The 24,120-nt window shown below is 47.3% G+C and overlaps 1 protein-coding gene across 3 annotated transcripts in view; it reads left to right on the top strand.

Annotated features, from left to right (window-relative positions):
- The window catches only part of LOC118789537 (tensin-like), a 130,687-nt gene extending 107,000 nt beyond the window's left edge, over positions 1–23,687 (top strand). Inside the window, exons 18-35 of one of the 3 annotated variants that reach the window (XM_036546007.1) lie at positions 66–2,033; positions 4,757–4,837; positions 7,062–7,255; positions 7,532–7,670; positions 11,235–11,330; positions 11,811–11,846; positions 12,948–13,089; positions 13,718–15,012; positions 15,520–15,606; positions 16,117–16,245; positions 17,095–17,190; positions 18,708–18,785; positions 19,528–19,599; positions 20,217–20,243; positions 21,168–21,336; positions 21,685–21,753; positions 21,938–21,967; positions 23,013–23,687. In XM_036546007.1, coding sequence (XP_036401900.1) covers positions 66–2,033; positions 4,757–4,837; positions 7,062–7,255; positions 7,532–7,670; positions 11,235–11,330; positions 11,811–11,846; positions 12,948–13,089; positions 13,718–15,012; positions 15,520–15,606; positions 16,117–16,245; positions 17,095–17,190; positions 18,708–18,785; positions 19,528–19,599; positions 20,217–20,243; positions 21,168–21,336; positions 21,685–21,753; positions 21,938–21,967; positions 23,013–23,151 — 4,847 coding nt within the window. In that variant the 3' untranslated portion in view covers positions 23,152–23,687. The remainder of the gene's footprint in view (positions 1–65; positions 2,034–4,756; positions 4,838–7,061; positions 7,256–7,531; positions 7,671–11,234; positions 11,331–11,810; positions 11,847–12,947; positions 13,090–13,717; positions 15,013–15,519; positions 15,607–16,116; positions 16,246–17,094; positions 17,191–18,707; positions 18,786–19,527; positions 19,600–20,216; positions 20,244–21,167; positions 21,337–21,684; positions 21,754–21,937; positions 21,968–23,012) is intronic. The other 2 variants (XM_036546006.1, XM_036546008.1) reach the window with 2 other exon arrangements.
- Positions 23,688–24,120: the final 433 nt, after the last annotated feature.

Here is a 24,120-nt window from a genome sequence, read left to right as displayed (position 1 = left end):
TGAACAGTGGATGTGACAGGACTGTGTGGGTGTGGATGAGAACAGTCTTTCTCTGTTTCTTTCAGACGTTGTTCACACGCAAGGCCCGCTTGACGGCAGCCTCTACGCCAAGGTCCGTAAGAAGGAGTCCATTGAGGGGGCGGTCACTGCCAACGGCCTCCCCACTGTTGACCACGCCCTCCCTGCCGTCGACCACGCCCTCTCAGTGAGCAGTGACTCGGGGAACTCCACCGCTTCTATCAAAACTGACCGGACTGATGAACCAGGCCAGCAGCTGGCTCCAGTGACCCAGGCCGCTGCTCCACCATCGACCACGCCTTCGGCCCAGCCCGCTGCCCCACCCGCCGCACCACCCTCAGCCCAAACCCAGGCCCAGGCCCAGGCCATATCTCCAGAAGAGAAGAAAGAGCTGGATCAGCTGCTGAGTGGCCTGGAAGCCCCCATGCACAGGCAGGGCGGAGCTGGGGGCGGAGGAGTGCTCCACCTAGTGCCCGCCCAGGTCCATGTCAATGGGCACAACAGTTTGGACAGGGAGACGGACATCCTTGACGACGATCTGCCCGTTAGTGTCGACAGTCTGGGCACCCTCTCCTCCTGCGAGGGCCGGGCCACTCCTGCAGATCTCTATTACCAGCCCGAAACAGTGATCAATGGTGAGGACGGTCCTTACCTAGAGCAGAGCATCCCAGAGCAGAGCACCCAGCCACAGACTGCCCCTGAGAAGGTTCTCCCAGAGAAGATCATCCAGGAACACAACATACCACAGCAGGTCATCCAGGAACACAGTGTCCCACAGGAGATTTTTGTGGAGCACAGCCTCCCACAACAGATCATCCAGGAGCACAGTGTCCCACAGGAGATCGTCAGGGAACACAGTGTCCCACAGCAAAGCATCCCGGCACAGAACATACAGGAGCACAGCATCCCAGAACAGAGTGTCCCACAGAGTATTCCGGAGCAGATCGTCCAGGAGCACAGTGTTCCGGAACAGAGTATACCAGAGCAGAGTGTTCAGGAACAGCTTATTCATGTACAGAGCACCCCAGAAGAAGTCATCCTAAAGCAAACAGTCCCAGAGCAGAGCATCCAGCAGCCAAGCACCTTGGAACAGAGTGCCCTGGAGCAGAGCGTTCCAGAACAGAGCGTCGAAGCCAAGGTCCCAGAGATGCCAGTGCAGCAGATACACAGCTCTGCCTCTTTGGATGAGCGCATCACGGACCCCACCTCTCTGAGCGGTCGCGGTGAGCTGAGCGGTGCCCTCAGCCGCTCACAGTCTGCTGGAGCGGCGCCTGGCATGGAGCCCACAGGCAGGGTTCTACCGGTGGCCCCCACCCGCAGCACGAGCAGCAGGGAGGCGGTGCAGAGAGGGCTGAACGTGTGGCATCAGTACGGCATCCCCGAGGAGCCAGTCACCGACGGCGTCCAGTTCACCCCCGGCCCAGCGGAGGTCCCTGATGCCACCTCCCAGCGTGAGATCGAGCGCTCCATCGAGGCCCTGAACATGCTCATGCTCGACCTGGACCCCGCCCTCACGCAGATGCCCAAGTCCTACAGCGCCCCTGTGGTGCTCGGGGAGGGCAGTGTGCCCCCTGCCCGTGTCTCTCACCCCCCGGAGGAATCAAAGATCCAGAGCTCTGCCCCGCCCGTCACCGCACCTAGCTCTTCCCTTGTCTCCCCACCTGCCTTGGCCTCACAGGCTCAGGTAGCTGAGCCTCCTGCTCCCACAAGCCTGCAGCAGCAGCCTGTTGCTACGCCCCAGCCCAGTTCCACGGAGCCCTGCAGCACACTGATCCAGGATCAGCCAATCCCCCAGCCCCCAGCCCCTGCCGTTGGCCAGCTGCAGCTGAAGCCCCTCAACATATACCCCGCCAGCACAGTGACCAGCTACCCTGACCCCTCCCTCCACGCGGGGGTGCAGCGCAGCCACAGCGATTCCTCCAGCCCCCTGCCTTCCCTCATCCCTGCCAAGGAGGGAGAGGAGCCCGAGGAGCAGAACTACAACCTAGAGGGCCTGGTGGCACACCGCGTTGCCGGTAAGAACCGACACCACATAAAGCGCACACTTACTCCCCGTAGTGTGTGCTAACTCCCCACAGGACACACTTTTGACTCACCACCAGCATATCCCAACATAAGTTATGACTGTTGAATTTCATTTTTAGCCTGCTTTCCATTGATTAAACATTGGATGCATGCTTCACTTCTTAGCTTAGCTCATAGTTATTTAATATTTTGATTCACTAAAGTGATATGTATTTCTTGTGGAATAAATTTAACAACATACTAATCAAAACAGGAATTCAAAAGATACCTCAAGTTCCAGGACAGCTCTGTTTCTGCAGAAGCTGTTCACACGGGGGACCAGTCAGTCAGTGACATTACCATTTTTAGGGCTGATTCCTCTTGGCACCTCTAGCAATATTTCGCCATGGAATCTTAAGATGAAATTCACATGCATAGAAAAACTAGAAGAGCACCAAATGTACACAGCCATGTCATATACAAGGAGTGCAATGGATTGGAACTAAAATGACACGTGGCTTTACGAAAGGTCGTTGGCATTCACTAACACCTGATAAACCTCAGGTGCAAAACCACAAAGTGAAGTGAGGAGTTCTCAGACTTGATTCTTTCCCTTTTAAATACCTTGCACAAGCCAGAGGGCCAGAACTGCTTCGAACATTTCCTCCAGAAAATGCCTCCTCTCCCCAGGATTGGCTTTGGATCATTAAAATGTAGGAGTGGCCTTTATTGCACAATGTGCTTCATTCTGCATGCTGCGTTGGCGTGGATATAGTACAGGCACATTGAGATTACAAAAAGGCTTTTTTCCACATTATACTGGCGGTTCCAGTACACTAGCGGGGCCTTGAAGTCTGCAGCGTGGGACTAACAACCCCCACCCCCCCAAATAGTACCAGGTCCAAGGGCTTGACTCATCTGCCCATTTGTCTCACTGGAGTCGTTTGGTCAAGAAAAGGCTCAGTGAGTAAGCCAGTGCAAATCTGGTTCTGCCTAACTCAGATCCCAAACGGGTATAGGATCTCTGTTGATCATCTTGTGTCGTGGCATAGAGAGAAGGACTCAGAGTCTGGGATTGTATCACATACCGAGACTCTTGTGAACAACTCAGACATTAAATTCAAATATTTTGTCTCTCTCCACTGTAGAAGGAACTTGAGTCACCACCCCTCTTCTGTTTCAGTAGCATGGCCTCCATTTGTCTCTACCTCCCTCAAAGTCCTGACTTACAGCCCTCTCTCCCTCTTTCCCTCTCACTTGGAATGGCAGAATTGCAAACTCAAAGCCCCAGGGCCAATGGAGACATCAGCAGGGCTCAGGACTCTACTGTCTGTGTGGATATCACCACATAGCGCTATCTTTACTGTCATTGCTGCATGAATGCAGTCCAGACAAGCCCCTAATGTTATAATGTTTAACTAACAGCACAGAAAACTAAGATCTCTTTGTCTAAAAATGACGGCGGCAGTTACAGTGTCCAGTGCCAAGTCTCATTAAATTGAGACCAAGGATATTTTTAGTAAGGTACATACACTAAAGTGCAAATACATAATGTGAGCTGTATCATAATCTAAGAGCAGAGATAAGTCTCTTTATATGAAGTGTGAAAGGTAAGAACAGACTGTCTGTGCCTTAACTCAGGCAGCCAAATGGCCATAACTAACACGATAGTTATTAAACAGACGCTCATGACATGGGGCACAAATGCGCCATCCAGTGGTGCCCCTAGGAAATACTTTTAAATGCCTTATAGTCCAGTACCTTTAGGAGTGAACTCCTCGTGCAGTTAGCTCTAATGCAAGACCTTATGGCCCACAACAAATTATATCCAAAATATCACCTGTACATTAAAGGCAAAAATATACCTTATATTTGCGAGAGATTTGCGATACAAATTTCACTTTGAAAAGAGTTTCATTGGTCATCAGTGACAGTGTATGCTAAACCCGGTGGATATATTACAGGACAGGAGTGGAAGAGTAGGTCCCTCTCCCTGAATCACAGGGTGGTCAGAGGCTTAACTGATTATTTACTGTATCTTACACAAATGCCCCAGTGCCCAGCCGGGCTCCCAGTAACTCAAAAAGGATATGCGCCTCCCCATGGCACAGAGGTGATCACTTGAGGAAGTGAGGCTGATAATGGTTGGAAGTTAAAAACAGGTGGAGAGGCAGAGAGGAAGCACGGTAAAGCTGGGTGCTGGGAGATAAGCAGCACTGATTTGGGTATTAACCTCCCATTTACTCACTGACCTCTTCTGACTCAGCCATTTGTAACTGTGACAGATGACCCCAGCCAGTCATCAGTCATTGTTAGTCAAGGTGTCCTCCAGAGATATAAGCACTCTCTCCTGCATACTGTAGCAGATTTGGAACAGTTAAAGAGTGACATAAATATGTCACAAGTTTCTTTCTACTGATAATTCTATTTTACCGATTCTGGAGATTTTGTGACTTGTTGAAACATCTGGTCAGCACGAAAAAATGATAGTAAAGCAGACTCCAGTGCTCTGCTCACATTTAGACGATTATTGAGTGTTACCAAAGCTGAAAGTAACTTCATTTCTCTTCCTCTCTTTTTTGTTTTCCTCTTTTTTTGTCTGTCTGTTCAACTGTCCCTCCAACCTGCGAACCGCCCATCACACCTATACATCTCCTTCTCCACCTGCTGGCTCACCATTCCCACCTTCACTCCCTCCCCTTCCCCTGCCATCCCCCTCCTCCCGCCTCCACAGAGTATAACGCTCGCATCCGGGGCATCTGTGACAGCATGGCCATGCCCCAGTCTGATCGCCATCGCTCCTTTTCCTTTTCTGGTTTGTTCACCTTCCTCCTCTCCTCTCCTCTCCTCACCTGCATGCGTTGCCCCTTCTCTCTCTCACACTCTGTTCACTGCTTCCTGCCTCACTCACACTCTCACACTCCTCTCTGACTTACTCATCTTCACCTTCTAAAGCCACTCTCCATTTTAGATGCAGTGGGTCAGATAGAAACAGCTGGCAGGATTAATTATGGTGCGGTACTCTGCTCATGCATTATCCCCACTGACTGATTCATTCATTTACAGGGCAGGTTTCGTCCATCAGTGATAAATGTATGTGCCATGAGCACAGAAGAGTATTTCACACAGAACAACCTTATATTATTTAGCATTTCCACACCGGAGGTCTTGCCGTCCCTTAGGATCATCAGTATATTCCCTCTCATTACAGTAGCCTTAGTGGAAAATCCTTATAAATGTATTTATTTTTATTCTGTGTAGAGAGACCCATCAATTATTTTGACGTTATCTGAAGAGACTGACCTATTCCAGAATCCCCACTGGCCCCCACAGACAGAGAATGTTTTTTCCTGAAGAGAAGGAAGATTACAAGGAAGGATGGAGAATATTTTTGTTCTGTATTTTTGGTTCGACCATTTAGAAGAATAAAAGTCTTTAGATCACCTCCTGTAACAGCTGGAATCTATCAGCTTCACCCACTTTGTCACCAAGGTAACGAGGCCTAGTATGTGACAGACACTACTGGAAAATAGTGGTGTGTCTGGACATCTGCTCTGCAGGTCCCAGGTCTCCAGGGTAACCTGGTAGAGGAGGAGTGGGCTACAAACTGTGCAGCTAGAAAACCCTGCCTGTTCCCAGATCAGTCACGGCCCCTCCCAAATGTTGACATTTACATAGCAACGGGAGAAAAAACAGAATGGACTTTTGGTCCGGTATCCTGCAAATTGTCAGTGTAGTTCCCCAATGATAAGGACAGAATAAATAAAAAGTTTGTGTTATTATTCATCAGGCTGAAACCTGTCAGTCTGGTGTGATAAAGCCACACTGTTCCCACTCCTGTGTGAGGTTGTGAATCTGGCTAGCCCACGAAAGCCCAGTGCTGTCCACTATGGCTGCCCTGTGGCCTATTGTGACCCACTACTGCCTGCTAAAGCCTGGTCCAGCCATCTATGATCCAGTGAAACACATTGGAGCCCACTTTGTCCTACTACAGCCAACTTCCCACTCTAACTACAGTTCACTGTGGTCCACTACAGCCTATTGTGGCACTTTTCATCATGCTGCGAATCACTGAAGTCCAGTACAGCTGTCTGTGGCTGTCTGTGGCTTGTGATTTGCTTAAACAGCTGGGCTGTCACAGCTGGAGGCTGGGACGCCAAACTGTACGGACAATCGGGCTGCTCTTACACCAGATTCTGAAAACATTTAAACATTTTTCACATGCTGCTCTCCCACACCCTGACACTATTCTTTTTCCAGTCTTTAGGCGGGTCTGTTTGGATCGGCTTGGAGATGTGTGTGAATGTGCGTGTTTGTTTTGGGGTGTGTTGCTCATATCTATTTGTGTGCTAGTGGATATTCTTATGTCATCATGTCTTTGCTCAGGCTTGCCTTACACACACCAAATGAGTGCTCCTTCAACAGAATGTCAAAACAAATACTATCTCAAGGCAGTAGAACTGCACCTAGGTCTGCTGGAGATTGACTGCGGGGCTAATAGTAGTAAAAAGCATAGTAACAGAGAGTTAACATCAGTGTGGTAGAGTGTGGTAAAGCAGGGTTTTAATCATTTTCAGATGTATTAAATCAGGGTTCATTCATCTGCAAGCATTCTAAACTAGGAATGATGCCAATAAAAGGATGGTATTTTGGGATCAATGTCCATGTTGCAAAGAATGTGTTAAAATGGTTTACATATCAATAAATACATGGTAAAATAGGCTTGATATGTAGGGTAGTAGCAGTAAAAGTATGATAAAGTAGAGTTACTGTCAGTTTTGTAGGGAGCCTGAGAAGGCAGCATGTATACCAGTAAAAACATATTTAGCAAGGATAATATTGTTAAGGTATGAAGAGGTAATGCTAATATTAATAAATGCATGCTTAAACTGGGGCAATTATTTATGAGGCATGGATCTGCAGTGCTAATTGGTCACAGCATGAGAACAAACTTTGTGGTGAAAAGTAAGGGCATAACCAGAAGTGTGTTCAGGTTATGACTTTGGGAAGAGGATGTCATACCCCTCTTTGGTTGACAGGGATGCAGTCTCAGGCGATGTCGCCAGATGAAGGCTCCGCCCCCATACGGCGGCGCACCACCAGCGAGGGACAGTACCAGGACAGCCCTGACGGAGGCCCCGCCCCAGGGAGCAAGGTCCGCTCCCCCATTCGTTGCGTCTCCCCCGAGTTTGTCAATGCCATCGCTCTCAACCCCGGGGGGCGGCCTAAGGAGGTAGAGTATAGGGAATCCCTGCCCACCCCTACAGCATCCTCCCACTGTTTCACCAAGTGCGGTGTCAATGCGAATAACTGTTTCTGTGTGCTCATTTGTGTGGGTGTGCGTGTGTGTGTGTCTGTGTGCCTGTGTATGTGTGTGTCTGTGTGTGTGTGTGCGCATGCACACGTGTGTTTGCATGTGTCTTCATGGATGTGTCTGTGTGTGTGGGTGTGTGTGTGTATATCTGTGTGTATGCGTGTGTGTGTGCTTGCGTGTCTGTGTGTCTTCTAGGGACCCATGCATAGTTACAGGGAGGCGTTTGAGGACATGGAAGGGGGTCCCATCAGCCCCACCCACAGCTCCGGCGGTGAGGCCCTCCCCCTAACCCCAGCCTTCCCTGTGTCGCCACAAACCCCCTACTTCAACATGTGTAAGTTCACCTTTCTGGAGGAAGAGGGCGCTGTGGAGCTCTAGGCAGTTAGATCAGATAGATATCGTAAATCTTTTTTTAAAGAATGAATGTCTCTTAAAAACCCATCACTGCTGGTCAGATAATTATCAAATAATATTATATGTATATAATATTATATGTATAATTTCTGAAATCAAAGAGATAAATAGTTGAGAATTTAAAGGAAGTGATTTGTCAGTCAGTGGCACAGTCGTAAATCAAATTATGAATAACAGCCTTGCCTGAGACTAATGAGAAACAGATTTATTTACTTTGTTTACATGTCCTGATAATGTAATCTCTCTGGAGGTCTGACAATCCTGCTTTGTTAAGTGTACTTTCTGATTATAATGGTTTCATATGACATTATTGCTTATTTCAATAGCAATCATTTTAAATGCATTGAATTGCAAGTAACTGCATAGAAAACAACAATGAACTGAACACTATACACAGATGTGAAATATTTAGAATTTATGAAGCGGGCTGTATGCATGAAGGTTGAGTCCAAAAAGCAAGGTCCTCTTTCTGAATTCTGGAGTCATGCAGGTGTACGTAACAAATGTACGATGTGGGATTGTTGTAGCCTGTTTCTGAATGGTGTGGTGAGTGCTATTATCTGAAATGGTGTGGGTGATGTTTGGATATGACCTAACAGATCTGGTTTGGTGGTGGGTTTTTAATGGTTGTAGATAACCTCTCTCATCTCTCTGAAGAAGTTGTTAGCAGTGAATCTGTATTAATACTCTCTCTATAAGCCAGCACCAAGACCAACAATTTCAAAACGGCCAGCAACAATACAAACAAGGGCTTTAGTTTTTGGGCCCAGGAAGTATATAGCTGACAGGTCAGGAAGTAAAAGCATGACAGGGGGCTGCTGGGTGGTTCATCCTGTTAAGGCACTGTTACAGTGTGTGGATGGGCCGCATGGACTGGTGTCGAATTTGAACCGTGCGAGACTGTGGCTGGCAGCTCCGCAGGGTGAAGCGTAATTGGTCGTGGCATTGCCTAGGGACGGATTCAGTCAGCAGGGATGTACGTGTCTCATTGCATGCCAGTGACCCCCGACGGGTCATTTGGGTGCCCGCTGTCTACCTGTAAGTGAAGTGACATGAAGTGTCTTCCTCCAGCATATTGTGTGTTGTTGAAAGAAGCAGCTTGTAAGGTGAGCAGCAGTGAGCACAGCTTTTAAATATGATTGGGTATTCCAAATTGGGTGAAAGGGGGGGAAAAAAGAAAACACAGGGTGGCCTGTTAATCTCTTTCAATGCCCCAGCTTTGACACTGAGAGGGAACTGAACACACTTCTGATTCGGGTAAATCACACCGAAAGTCATACTCGAGGTATGAGGCTGTGCTTCTGCTAGGCGGTGCTGGTGCTGGCTCATAGATGATCCTCAGGCCTCGATCAGAAACAGACCAGCTCTCTCCTGCTTCCTTTGAAGTGCTGTGCTGTGCTGGGCATAAGACAATCTGTGGTGTTAATCGCTGCCCTAAACCGGCATACATGCACGCACACGCACACACAAAAACAGATAGGCACACACAAACACATACATACACATTTCTGCAGTAAAAGGAAAGCTGGGAGGTTCGTCACATGACTATCAGCCGTTGCCTCATCTTCATCTACAACACAATGATGCTATAAATGGCATTAAAAGTTTATTTCCCCTTCACTGTATTTTAATGCATCTTTTCCCGGGGCAGAACTGTTTTGGATGTAGCACACATTGGAGTCATGGAGACAACCTCCAACCTGACACCACCTTTTAAAACTGTTCAGGTTTTACCAAGCAAGTAACTGAAAAATATTTATATATCTAAAGCTACATAACACAGAGCATCAAACACTTCTACCTTGGATCATTCCTCACTAAAGGTGAGTGTGAGGTAACTCACTTTTGTTACTGCGGTGCACTACATTTGCACGCGGCCTCGGTGGGGATGGCTTCCTGGCTGGGCGTTTCCTAGGAAGCAGGAGAGATTATGGGCTGTCTTCTCTGCAGAGGTCGTGCAGCAGGCAGAGCGATTAAACGCACAGTAATGCGACGTTGTCCCAGCTCCCTCCTCCTGCAGTGAAATGTAAGGGGTGTAAAGGAGCCTGTCTGTAGCACTGCCCCAAATGCCCGCACCTCTCCCATGGGGCATTTAGGGTTGCCAAACAAAGAATTGATTGGGATTCTTTGGTAAGTGGAGGATGCACGTGTTGGTCCTACTGTGTACCCCCCCCCCCCCCCCCCTCAGTGACCCACCCCTATCCCTGCACTGCTTCATCCACTGTGCAGATGCGAAGCAGACCTGCTTCAGAAAGGCACCATTCAGTTAGACTGGTCTAATCCTGGTCCTCATTGGCTCCCGTCCCCACATACTGGATGTATACATCAAGATTAAGAGAGTAGCACAAGTCATCACTGGTGTACACCAATCCTCTTTGCCTCATTTAACTGTTGTTTCTTGCCCAATTAAAATATTGTAATAAGTAATCCAGGCAAATGTCAAATTTGACAAAGGTCAAATCAACTTATTTGACAAAGGTCAAATCAACTTAGATTTTTCCCCACCTGCTGCTGCACAGAGCAGCATCAGTTTTAATACAAGATAGGAGTCAGACACACATCTTTAGTATCTCCTAGCATCTCTAGCATCTCTCCTTTTTGATGATTTCTCTATTGATTTGTTTACATTGGGGGTCTAATAATTAAGTGACATTTCAGTTAAGATGAATTGTCCAAAAATTTGTGACTAGTGTGTCTAATTGACATTGTTTCATTGTTGCATTTTCTATGCATCCCCAAAGTATTAGGGCAATTACCTGTGCACAGATATTCAAGGAAATGACATGTCTATCCGAATGGGTGCTGTTCTCATTCCATCTGTGTGTGTATTTCTGGTTTGGTTTCTCGTCTGTATTACTTTGCCAAGCACCCCTGTTTTTCATGCGGATTCATTGTGCCACACAGCCATGGCTGTAAGGCTTTGAAATGATATCCCTTGTGAATGTGACCACAAGATTGCTGGAGCGATCTCCATGAATTCGAGTGTTTGGTCATATCATTTTGGCGTGGTGTCTGCATGGTGTGTGTTGTGCGCTTGCTGTCACTTTTGCATTGTGACAGGAACAGTGCTGCGCCCGGCGTTTCACACTGTTTGGGGGGAATCCCCGCATGGCCACCGAGCAGGAGCCACCAGCCCGAGCCTCATTCCACCACCCTGTCTATTTGCGTCACTGTTGATAAGCTCCATGTAACCGACTCCTGCACCCCGTCTCTCGCCATGGTCTTAACAGATATGAGCCTGTGTGCACTGTCTGCGCTGATACCTCATGCCTTGGCTCTAGTCCTTCTAGTGCCATTGAACTGAACACGTTGTTCATGTGTTCAGTTTTGTTGCGTGTTTCGTTTGTGTTCTGTTGCAGACACACACGGGCACATGCTGTTAACGCGGGCGAGGTCACTGGTTTTATACAGGTCAGTAACGATGTGCTGTTCACCCCCCCCCCCCCCCCCCCCCCCCCCCCCCCCCCCCCCACGCCTCCCGCAGGTCGGTCCCCCCCTGGCCTGGCCAAGACGCCCCTGTCCGCCTTGGGCCTGAAGCCTCACAACCCGGCTGAGATCATGCTGAACCAGACCGGCTCAGGTAAGTCTGCCCACCACCTTCCAAATGGTTCTGAGAGCTCTCTTGCCATAGTTACATTCCACTTCACCATGTTAGTGTCAGCAATATTCAAAGACATATGATAACATTTAGTAAGTACATTCATTTATTGCTCCTAATTATGTTTTCATATACCTCTTCTTGAAGCCCTTTATTGGGTATTAGGATAATGGTGTATGGTGCACTGTTGGCTCAGGTTTGGTATGTGTGTGAGTGTGTGTGTTGGTGTGTGCTTCTTTGTACTGGCTGGGCAGATATGGAGGTCCAGTCCTGCTTATCTGATCTGCTCAGAACCTGTGTACCTGTGTAAACTGTCACCCTCAGCAGAATTTCCCATGTTCTAACCTCCTGACATACACACACACACACACACACAGACACAGTGTTTTGCTTCAGTTTCAAATGTGTCCTCTTTTCTTCCTCTGTCCTCTCTCTTAATGCCCCCCTCCCCTCTGCTATCAGATGCAGAATATAGCCCTATAAGTGATGATGAGGAAGGTAAGGTCATTAGATCATTAGATCATCCTGTTTCCCAGTACCCCCCATACCCCCCTCAACAACCCCCAACCTGCCCTGTGCCCCGTTACTCATAATCATGGCAGGCTCAGCTGCTATACCATAGATGAGTCTTCCCTAAAGCTGCCTCTGTTCCTCTTTCTCTCCATCTCTTTAAACTCCTCCTTAGCTTCCACTCCAATACCTTCTCCATGTCTTTCTTTCTCCCTATGCCCTTTTCTCTCTCTGTCTCTCTCTCTTTATCTCTCTTTCTCTCTGTCTCTCTGTCTGTACTACATTACATTCATCACGTTCAGATTTCCTGGTTACTCGTTGTCCAGGAAGACCACATTATTTCCTCCCTCTGTCTTGTCTGGGTAATGTAGTTGAGCAGGCTCATGCTCTGGCTACATCGCCTCTGGGGCTCCATCACAGACACGCAGGTGTTTACAGCTGCTGGAAGGGTTTTTACGAGCCGATCTGCACGTAGCCCTGAGACCGGCCAGGTCTTTGTATCCCCGTGTTCTTTAAACATAACTTGCGGCACAGGCCTCAAGAGCAGATGTGTTTTGTCAAACTCTATTCCTGATAACATTAACATTAACATTATGGTGGTTATACACAGGCCAGAAGGAGTCTTTTCAACATACAGTTGCCTAAACATTATATCTGAGTAATTTCATTGTTGCTATATTGCAAGAATGTTAGGGTTCACGCTGCAGCCACAATATGTATGGTGTGTGGGATTTAATTTGTGGTGTCTGGCATTGGAGTCCAGCTAAATTATTTCTTGAATAATAACACCTAGGTTTTCTTTAACATTAAAGTTGTCAGTTTTCATTCCTGTTGGTATGGCTAACCAAATAATAGTTTGATTTTAATGAAAACTAATACATAGGCCGGTCTGGTTATGAATGGTGTACAACCAACAGAGGACAATGGGAAGTATTTCTGCTGTTTTGAGATGGTTCTATGGAATGTTCTTATGGAGCTCTTAGCTGCACAAGTGTTGGCATTGGTGGTGTGGGTCTTCCTTACCGGTTGCCATTGGTGCTGCCATCAGTGGTTCCCGCCGGTCTCAGATTCATCTCCATTCATCCACAGAGCCACGCAGTTATGTGGAGTCGGTGGCTCGGTCTGCAGCTGCAGCTGGAGCTGGCAAGCAGGGGGTCCCCCCCGGCTGCCCTGAAGATGGCCTTGCCAGGAAAGCTGCCCCCTCCAGCAGCCCTGTTGACATCACTGATGGGTACATACTTTCCCTAGGGCCATTCTCTACCACAATCCCAAAATGCCTTGTGTCAGAGAAAAGGAGGCTGCTGTGTGTGCAGAGATCATTATTTATTCAACCTGGTCCACCCCCAAGTCCAAAGCCCCCAAAGTGAGTTTTTCCTGAAGTGTGGACCTGCCAGGGGAGCGAGGGCTGTCTCACAACTCTCTGAGGAGAGGTAGGAAAAGAGCATGAGACAGCAAGGAAGGGACAGAGAGAGGGAGAAACAGGGAAATAGAAATGTGAAAGATGTGAATTTGGCTCACTTGTTACTTCAGGGAATTCACATGAATTGCACTTACAAGCAAACCAGAAAAGAAGTAGCTGATAAACAGTTAATAACCTCACCCCTCCCAACAGTAAACGCGCTGTACAGATATCACATTTATTATTTTACTGTTTGACTTATTCTAAGTTTACTGCCAAACAGATTAGATTCAGAAGTTTACAAATGGCTTTCACAGTATATAGATTGGTTCTGCAGGGATGAAATTGCACAGGGCTTCAGTCAGCTGCTGTGTTTCAAGTAGAAACACGTACACTCACATACACAAGTGTGTTCATCTTTCACTAACCATGCCTGTTTCTCTCTTCCGTTGATTGACAGTGCTGTGGGGTTAGTCAACCCTGCCAGCCCTGTGGAGAACTCAGAAAATGTATACTGCGCACCCACATTCTCATACCCCAACTCAGGCAGCATGGCAGACAGCTATATGGGTCCTGAGGATGCCCAGGTCAATATTATGGGTGTCCACACAGTTCCCGGGAGCCCCAAGACACTCCACCGGACAGTGGCCACTAACACACCCCCCAGCCCTGCTCTACAGCGCAAAATGGCCAATCAAGGCAGCCCTGCCATGGGTCGACATGTGATGCCAGCCAACAGCAGTGAGCCCAGGATAGAGGGAAGCCCTGTACTGGGTCATCAGCCTGCCATTCCACAGCCAACTGGCGGTAGCCCAGTGCTGGCCAGAGAGACGCCCATCACACAACCAACTGGTGGGAGCCCACTGTTGGCCAGAGAGATGCCCGTCACACAACCAGCCGGTGGCAGTCCAGTGCTGGTCCGGCAGCCCTCCATCACACAGGTGACCGGTGGAAGCCCAGTGCTGGCCCGACAGATGCCCGTCACACAGCCACCTGGCAGCAGCCCAGTGCTGGCCAGAGAGATGCCCGTCATACAACCAACTGGTGGGAGTCCAGTGCTGGCCCGACAGATGCCCGTGACACAGGCGACCGGCGGAAGCCCAGTGCTGGCCCGACAGACTCCCATTGCACAGCCAACTGGCGGCAGCCCTGTGCTCACCCGACAGCCTGCGATCCCACAGCCGACCACTGGCAGCCCTGTGCTTGCTCGACAGCCAGCCATCACACAGCCAATTGGCAGCGGCCCAGCACTGGCCCAACAGCCCGCTGTCCCACAGCCAATCACAGGGAGCCCTGTGCTGAGCCGACAGCCGTCCTTCCCGCAGCAAACCGCCGGCAGCCCAGTGCTGGGCCGGCAGCCTACTGTCCCACAGCCAGCTGCCGGCAGCCCAGTTTTGGGCCGGCAGCCGTCCTCGAGGAGCCCCAGCCTGGACAGGCACGTGACGTACAGCGGCTACACCACGCCGGACGAGAAGCATGGGACACTGTCACGGCAGAGCAGCTCCTCGGGGCACCACCCGGCCTCCACGCCCTCATTCCCCATCTCACCTATGGGCTCCATGGAGGGGGCAGCACTCTGGCAGGGGAGCCCTGCCCCGCAGCCCCAGCTCCCAGAGAAGAGGCGCGTGTCCAGCGGGGAGCGTCCCAACGGTGTCCTGTCCTACGGGACACTCAACGGGAAAACGTCCTCACCACTGCCCAGCTCTACCTTCTCCAACACCCTGCCGCATGACTTCTCCAAATTTGGCATGTATGGTAAGAGAGTGTTAACATTTCTCTGCTCATCACTGCAACCGATGCTTGATAAAAAGTAAACGAGCAATGATAATAATGAGGACCATATGGAAATTATATTATAATTATACTATCTATAAGGTTAGTTGCATACAATGTGAGCGTGATATTTCAATATCATTGTCTTTGTGAGAGAATAAAAAGAGAATAAAAATGAGTTATCTTAAACCAGGGGTAAGAGTGGGTGTCACAGGGTGGCGTCACGCTCGCGTTGACTTATGATTTTCCAAGTCAGTTTAAAGGAAAAGTTCCCCTTGTCCTCACATCAGAAGACTTCCTTGTTCCCTCTGTGGGGAGGGATTGCACATATGCCCAGCATGTGTCCCCCCCCCCCCCCCCCCCCCCAGCCTCATATCCTCTCCAAAGTCCTGCAGCAGGCCCAGAAGTAACACTCTGCTGGACCGAGTGGTGCGGATCGCTGCCAGCTGCCTGGATCAGATCTGATTGTGTCACTCTTTCTCTTTTCAGACGGAAGTCCGGAGTCCAGGCTCAACGTGAAGTTCGTCCAGGACACCTCCAGGTTCTGGTACAAGCCAGATATCTCGCGGGAGCAAGGTGAGAGGTCGCAGGGATGGGGGGGGGTGGGGGTTCACCCAGGGCATGCAGAGCTGTGAAATTGAGGCGGGGTGAGGGGATGCCGAATTCCAAAGTACAGCGTGTTCTTGGTGACCCCGGGTGACCCTTTATTTGTGTCTTTAAGTTGGAGAGCGGTGCATTTGGACCCATACATCTGTTTCTGTTCATAAGCTTTATTGAATTAGATATCCTGTGCTACAGAGAGCAGTAAACACTGGCACATGCTGAACTACAATGACATCACACACAGGGAGCCATATGTGACTCATTAGATCCTGTGGCCAGTGCAAGTTTGTATGTGAGATCCCTATGAAGATGTCTCCAGCCCGTAATATTGCATGAAAATTCTCTTCCAACAGGAAAACAGAAAACCTGCTCCTTATCTCCATTATTCTCTTAGCTGAACAGAAGCTTCATGGAGAACATAAATGGGAATTTGTGGTCTCAGTGCCCTCACCTTCCTCCTCCTCTTCCTCCTCTTTCTCACAGCCATCGCCCTGCTGAAGGACCGCGAGCCTGGAGCCTTCGTCATCCGGGACAGCCACTCCTTCCGGGGGGCGTACGGCCTGGCCATGAAGGTGTCCTCCCCCCCGCCCACTGCGCAACAGAGTAAGAAAGGTGCTGTTCCGTCCAGGACTCTCTCACTGAGCCCGCTTGCTGAGCGTCCCCCCACTGGCACAGGAGGTGTTTTGTATAGTCACTGAGGATGCCCCAGCTGCCCCGTTACCTGACTGACAGCCTTCTGTTGTCTCTTAGCTAGAGAGCTTCCCTCAACAGCTCCCAGAGCCATCTGGCACACCTAGGCATTCAGCTTAGTATTCACAAAGTGGGTTGTCTAAACTGGCCCCTCTTACTATTTCTGCCGGAATTGATGTTAGAGGGCCGGCAGGAAACAATCATCTGGATCGATCCAAAAAAACAATAACTCGTCATTTATAGATCTTTGACAGATGCTAGAGCTAGATAAGTATGTGTTAATGTGTTGGTGGAAATGGTCACTGTATGTGTCAGTATCCATGAAGCCTCCAATGTTCTGAAGCTTTACTGTAAGCCTGTTTGGTCAGCTGCATTTTGGTGAAGTTAGACCAGTCGTTAAAAGTGTAATTGGGATAAAGGCACCTCGGGCAAAGACAGCTGTGGAGATGGCTTTCATTAAGATTGCAGAAGCGTATCAAAGCTCTTTGGCATTTCCTAATGTCAGGGTGGAAGTCATTTGGTTTCCAGCCTGGCCTCGCAGCCAGGAGCGAGGTGCGTGTCGAATGGTCTTACGTCAGCTGCTTCTCCCTGGGGGATAGCACTGACGCTTTTCAAATTCTCACTCTCTTATTCTCAGGGTGGACCAGGGGGGTCAGAGTCTCTCATTACATTACATCACTAATATCTTGCCCCTGCACACTGTGATGTCACCGAGCAGCTGACCTTGTTTCTTTTTTTTTTGTTTTTGTTTTCTATCTTTTCCGCTTATAGTTGGTGATGTCACCAGTGAGCTGGTGAGGCACTTCCTGATTGAGACCAGCCCCAGGGGGGTGAAGCTGAAGGGCTGTCCCAATGAACCCCATTTCGGTGAGTGCTCCACGTAGGCCTGGCGGTTTGCTGTGCCTGCACTGGGCCCCTCAAATTAAAATAAGAAATAAACCTACATCTCCTGTTTACAACAGCAATAACATTACACCAACTGTACAGTCCCATTTGAAAACAACAGTAGAACAAAAACTGTACTTTTAAGTCCCTCTGTTACAGTCTCTTGCTAGTAGTGGTGCTGAATTCTCTGCAGTTTTTCTTTGAGCTTGCAGATGTTCCCAACCACTCAAAGCTGTGGTCTGCAACACCGAGTGCTAATTTTAGTACAGGATCTGTTTGCTGTGGTTCTGATGTTCTCCCTCTAATTCGATCCATGCACCACATTACTTGGGGGCCTTGTCAGCTGATTGGATGGAACGGTCTTTTCCCCATGCAACTGTAAAAATGAAAAAAAAAAAAAAAAACAAAACCTTGGGATCGTCCTCTTGCAGAAGCTCCAAACATCCTGATATGGAAGCCATTACGTCAGTGCGTGGGAGTCAGCATGTGTTTCATCACTTATCCTCTGATTTCAGGGTGAAATGAGCCCCCTGCAGGTTTTTGGTAAAAAGATCTCTTTTTATCTGACTCAGACAGATTTGTGGATCAAAGGTCTTACTTCCAGTCAGAACACTCCATTAGACAGCGCAAGGCTGATGAAGGCCTTCCCTGCACTCTAACCTGCTCAGCCTGAGTTTGACTGCAAGTCTAAAGCACATTGTGTAGAGGCCAAAATGGACTGGGAATGCAGTCTAAAAATGGTGTTGTTGTTGAAAATTTCTCTCCCCGCATAACAGAGGTCCTACTGGCAGTGAAACAGACGGCTTTTAGCCCCTCTGTTCTGTTATTTACACCGCACTCTGGCCCCCTCGTGCCAGTGGAATCAAACACCGTGTGATTTATTGCCTGTGCAGGTCCAATAAGCCCCTGTGGGTACCGTAGCTCAGAGAAACATTCTGTCCAAACAAGGACACTGCCCCTTTTGGCTGTGTACATTAAGCACTCTTACCCATATATAGTGCAATATTTTTCTCACACAAGAAAAGATTTTTTAGGGTCTGGAAGCCAGGGAGATGTAACATGACAGGAATTAATCCTGAGTCAAAGCCCAGAGTCTGTTTCTCATTTACTATAGAGTTAAGCAAAGACTGGAGCTCTATCACAATAGCACCCCAGCACATAGTACACTAGCTACCCAAGATGCACCTCTTCAGAATGACCATGGCATCAACAACATCAGCTACAGTGAGGGTATCCCTTTAGAATAAGGCTTCATATAAACAATTCATTGGCTCCTCACGTTTATCATTTATTCAGCGAGTCAAGTGTCAGTTTATGATACTTATGAAACATTATTTATTGTTTTACCACACAATACAATTCTTTCCCCTGTTGTTTGTCATGAGTCATGTTCACCCTTTCCAACTGATGCAATGTTCTCATTAAAAAATAGAAAAAATAATCATCTCTCTCCCTCTGTCCCTCCCTTTTCGTCTGTCTGTCGTTCTGTCTGCCTCCAGGGTGTCTGTCTGCACTGGTGTACCAGCACTCCATCACTGCATTGGCTCTTCCGTGTAAGCTTGTCATCCCCACGAGAGGTGAGAATTCATTTCAGTTTGCTTTATTCATATCAGAAAATGAACTGTACATTCATCCTTCTAAACCGTGTACATGGCAAGAAAAAAGGAGTGAAGATATACTGCTACAGCGCAGTTAATGCAAAGATAAGACTACAGCTTATTTACAATCACAAGACTTCATTCTATAAATAGAATCAGGTAGAAAAAAACAATATTAAATGGAATGCAATTTAAAACAAGTAACATTAAACAGAATAAGCAGCATATAAATGCAGTTATACTGAATTGTGTGCTTTCGTGGTTATAGTGTTTCCCAGTCTCTCCCAGTTTCTCTCTCTGTGTAGCCCTGTCTCCAGTGCTGTCTCAGTCTTTCTGTCTTTTTCTGTTTCTCTGTGTGTCTTTGTCTTTGTGTCTTGGTCACTCTCTCTGCCATCCAGGAAGAGTCCCAGTCATCTTCACTTTGAGCATGTGCGTGGTGTGGTTTTCCCTGTAGTGCTGGGATATCATTAGGCTTCGCGTTTAATCAGTGACATTCGCAATGCATGTGGGCTCCTCTGATATCGCACGTAACCTCTCATAAAACTTGACACACACCACTGATCTGGGTTCACCTCACCATGTTATGCTTCGGACAGGTGTTAAGTGTCATCGGAACTGCGTGTGCACTGACAGCGAAGGAGACCCGAAAGACATAAAGCTGAGTCTTGAAAATGCCGTCTTGGCTGATATGAAGTAACCTTTGAACTTTTTTTTTTCCCAGATCTTCATGAGGAGACCCCAGAAATAGCCACACCCACCAGTACAGCAGTGGACCCCCTGAAACAAGGAGCAGGTAAAAATGAGAGGGTCTCCACCTGTTTCAGACACGCCTTAATTCACCCACCAACCCATTCTTCTCCCATTCTAAAGCTACACTCACCAACTGTGCAGTTACACCCATCCCATTCTATAACCACGCCCACCCTGCTCTGCTGCAGCTGGCATTGGCCCATTCTGTTGAATATGCCTTGCATAACCAGTTGTACACAACATATTTGTAATTATTCTTGCAACTCTTTGGCGATAAATATGAGGTGAAAACATCTGAAAACAGGAAAGAACATATTCATCATGTTATTGTGCTGGGTTGTTAAGCTTTTTCCCGGTTTATCCTCAGTCAGTTTCAAACACTGGTCACACATTTCCTGGAACAGGTATACTAAACATTCATTGACTATGTATGGCATTGTCTGTATCTGTTATTCATCATATAATCTCCCTGATTTGATCATAATTTCACTGTGAGGTTTTAAATATACATATTCATGTTGGTGAATGTCAGTGACCAATTACCATTCATTTCAAATCTGTCATATTTTCCCTTGTTATCTGGTACATTCTCCCGCTCTGGAGCCTCCCAGACTCATTAAATTCATTCCCCTCCACCATGTCATTATTCTGTGATTACAGGGCCCAAGGTCCCTGCGGACTCCCAGGGTAAATACAGCTTTCTCTGTGACTCCTTGTCCTTGAGTCTTTGTCCTTGACTCCCGTGCCCTGTAAGAAGCAGGGACTTAGTCTCATGACGTTGCGTTTCCTGCGATGTGTGTGCATGAGCGTGCGTTCTTAATGGCTGGCCAAGGAGCCTCTCTCCTCATGGCCCACTTGTCTTTGTGACCCCTGATATGTTTGAAGCCTGCAGTTGTCATTTGGAAAGGGTCTAGGCAGCATGACAGAGACAGTGCATGGAAGTGCTGATAACAGTGAAGTGCATTAAGGACATGCAGACATGCAAACTCACTAATATTTACTATTGTCATGATGTTAATAACCTTTAACTGCATCTCCAAACTAAAAAAAAAATACAGCTGTGTTTTCTGTGTGAAACTAGACATTCCAAGGTTAAGTTGTGCATATTGAAAGGTAATTATTTTAGTATTCAATATTATGATGACAATGATTATTATGGTGATGATAATGATAATGATCAGGATTCTTATTAGAAGTCATACAAAACACCCTTTTCTAAGGTGATTTATAGAAAGTAGAAATTAAAAATACAAATATTTGCTAAAAGCAGTGACATGGATATCACTGTATGTTTTAGAAATGTGTCTTTTAGAAAAAAAATATACTCTGGATTGTGTGTATTTGACATTACTCTAGTACTAGCAGCACACATCTAGACTCACTGCCTGAGTTAATGGCAGCTCTGGTCATCCTGGGAGTAGTAGGAATAGAAAGAACTCTCTCTTGCAGTATTTCAGCTGCTGGCTCAGAGGGAAGAAAGCCTGCATCGTCTCCCCACCGCAACAGTACCCCGCAGTTCCCACTCCCACTCTCATGTCTTCTGTTGGGTTTTCACACTGTGTGGGATCCTATGGTATGCTGACCCCCCTGCTTTTCCCCTGCTCCCCCCAGCCTGCAACGTCCTCTACATAAACTCTGTGGACATGGAGTCACTTACCGGGCCCCAGGCTGTTGCCAAGGCGATATCGGAAACCCTGGCAGCCAATCCGCCACCTGCCGCCACCATTGTCCACTTCAAGGTGTCCACACAAGGCATCACCCTCACAGACAACCAGAGGAAGTGAGTGCTGACCCTGCACCAAAGGCTCATGGGAGGGGGGGGGGGTCACGCACGAGGGGATGTGGCAGTGTGTGGTCCAGTTTGCATGACATCTTCACAGTTCTGTAATGTGGCAACACTATCATCTTGACATAGTATTTTATGAATGGCAAAAGAGTTGTTTTTTAGTTTTACCTGTGACCAGCATAGACTTGTTGACTTATCTTGTGATCTTGTGAATATCCAAAGAGGAGCAGACTCTAGCTCACACACTTGACACACACACACACACACACACACACACACACATACACACACATATATACATATATAGATACACAGTTCTCATCTTCATTTTTTTCCTTCCAGGATTTTCTTCAGGCGACATTACCCCATCAACACTGTCACTTTCTGTGACATTGACCCCCAGGAGAGGAAGTAAGTGTTTAGAAAGCAACATACCCATAACGGAAGTAGTGCTTACAAAGAGATACGCCCGTTCAGAACCACAATCTCAAAGTGTGGCAGTATGGTCAAACAGCTTGAAAGTTGCTCTGATATATTAACACGGACACTGTTATTTTACTGAGAAGTTACCTCATGTGTCTACATTTCTCTACAGGTGGAGCAAAGCAGAGGGTGGGTCAGCGAAGTAAGTCTGTCTTTCATTTTTGTATGATTTCTTTTTTCTGTCTCTCCTGCTGTTTCTCATCTGTCTCCTTCCCGTTTCCTCCCTGTTGGACACTAGATCAAGATGTATCATTTTTTTTTGTCTGTAGTTCATGTGCTTGACTATATTTGAAACAACTAGAGTTGCAAAGTGGAGTAGGGAGTGGGATAGAATACCCAAAATGGCATTCTCATGCACATAGAATGCTTTTAGGGCTGCGCTTTGGTCATGTAGGGGAATGTTTAGGCACGCAACACTCTTTGGCAAGAATATTTTGCAGTGTATATGTTATTTGTCATCCCACAAATGTTCCACTTAGTAACTTACTTGGTGTGTGTGATGGGGCTTTCAAGTATAGAACGCCAGTGGACCTCCAGACATATTTCTCTGCTGTCTTCCCTTGGGGGACTTTGCAAGATCCATAAGCTGTCACAGAATTTCCAGCAGACTCTGAGGTTTTTTTAAACTCTTTGTATGTGCTGCTTTGAGGTACTCATGAGAGGGAGATGGAGGGAGGAAGGGAGAGAACGATGACACGCTCAAGAAAGCACCTTGAAAATGATAATCGAAAAGAGGGAGACACATAGCAAAAGAGAGAAAGACATAGAGACAGGCATCGTTATTCTAAATATGACTTTCTGATCAGTGTCGCTAATAGGCACGGATGTCTCCGTCTGGTCAAAGTCTGTTTCTTTTTTTCTTTGAGTCTTGGATTAAACAATGTAAAAATGTGACTTAATAAAACCAGATAACGGGTTTAATATTTACTTCTTCAATGGCACAATTTGGAGGAGAAAAATTTCAGTTTATTGTGAGATTTGTGTTCTGTTGTTTTCTGACTAGTGATATTTTGCCAAAAAGTGAGCTATTTGAAGCTGGAGAGTAATTTTTCACCACGTTACTATCACCATGTAAGACAGACATCAGAAGACTCAGGTGCAGGGTACCTGTGTACTGTCCAGTGTCTGCTTCCAGCTGAGGCATCTCTTAATGACGTTTTTTTTATTATTTTTTTTAAACTTGGCAGGTTTTTTGGGTTTGTGGCTCGCAAACAAGGAAGCACAACAGATAATGTTAGCCACCTCTTCGCTGAGATGGACCCCAACCAACCCGCCACCGCCATCGTCAACTTTGTCTCCAAGGTGATGAGCTCACAGAAACGATGAAGCCTCCCCCCCCCCTTTGTTGCTGTTCAGTTTTTTGTTGTTTGTTTTTTTTTCCTGGAGAACAGCTCTTTTAGTGTTTCTTTATTTTGACTTTTGGCGTTCCTAATTCCTGATTTCATTTGTACTGGAAGGACTTGGGGTGGATCTTGAATGTGGGGCAGAGGAAGTGCGAGGGGGTGTGGCAGTTTTGGGGGTTTGGCAGTTTCTGGGGGTGTGGAAATTCCGTGGGAGTGGAAGGAGACTCCACCTCTCTGTCAGGTGTAAGAAGAAGAGGAAGTGATGTCGGAGATTCCTGTATAAGCAAAGAGGAGCAATGAGGAAGCTGCAATCTGTCAGGCTTTTGGATAGATCAACCAAAGATTAGAAAGTATTAAGGACAAGGATGTAAGTATGGGATTGTCTGTTTTAAACATATAATATTTTGTAAAATAGGACTGCTGAAAAAAAACAGACGAAAGTATGCTTTCTACATAAAGAGTATTGATATGTATTTTTCTGAAAATTGGCTGTATCCATACCTTCTTGCAATGAGTATTGAAAGACATATTGCATGTTATCTCGGTGAGTCAAATAATGTATCAAAGGCATTTGTGTATCTAGAGTGGAAAATGCAGGGCCTACTGTGGGTTGCAAAGGGCTTTACTGTAAATAACCGTTCTGTCCCGCTCCAAAATGACCAAATTTCTAATAGTTAGATGCACTGTGGTCCAAATTCTGTTTCTGTTGGCAATCTCACTAATGCCAGATTAGTTAATCCAGGCCTGATTAGTTAATCCTTGAGCATGTAGATTTCAGCAGTGGGAGATTGCTCCTGCCTGTGAACACAGGACTCCTGAATGAACTGTTTGTCTGTAGTTGTTTCGCTTTGCTATGCTTTGTTTTTAGGGGGTGGGGGGTGGGGGGTGGGCAGAGTTTAAAGAAGGCTGTCTCCTTCTCTGTCTCTTACTCCCCAACACACACACACTTGCA

The sequence above is a fragment of the Megalops cyprinoides genome, chromosome 14, assembly GCF_013368585.1.
Source record: "Megalops cyprinoides isolate fMegCyp1 chromosome 14, fMegCyp1.pri, whole genome shotgun sequence".
Lineage (NCBI taxonomy): Eukaryota > Metazoa > Chordata > Actinopteri > Elopiformes > Megalopidae > Megalops > Megalops cyprinoides.
Note: the sequence above shows the minus strand (reverse complement) of the source record. Positions and strands in the feature narration are given on the sequence as shown.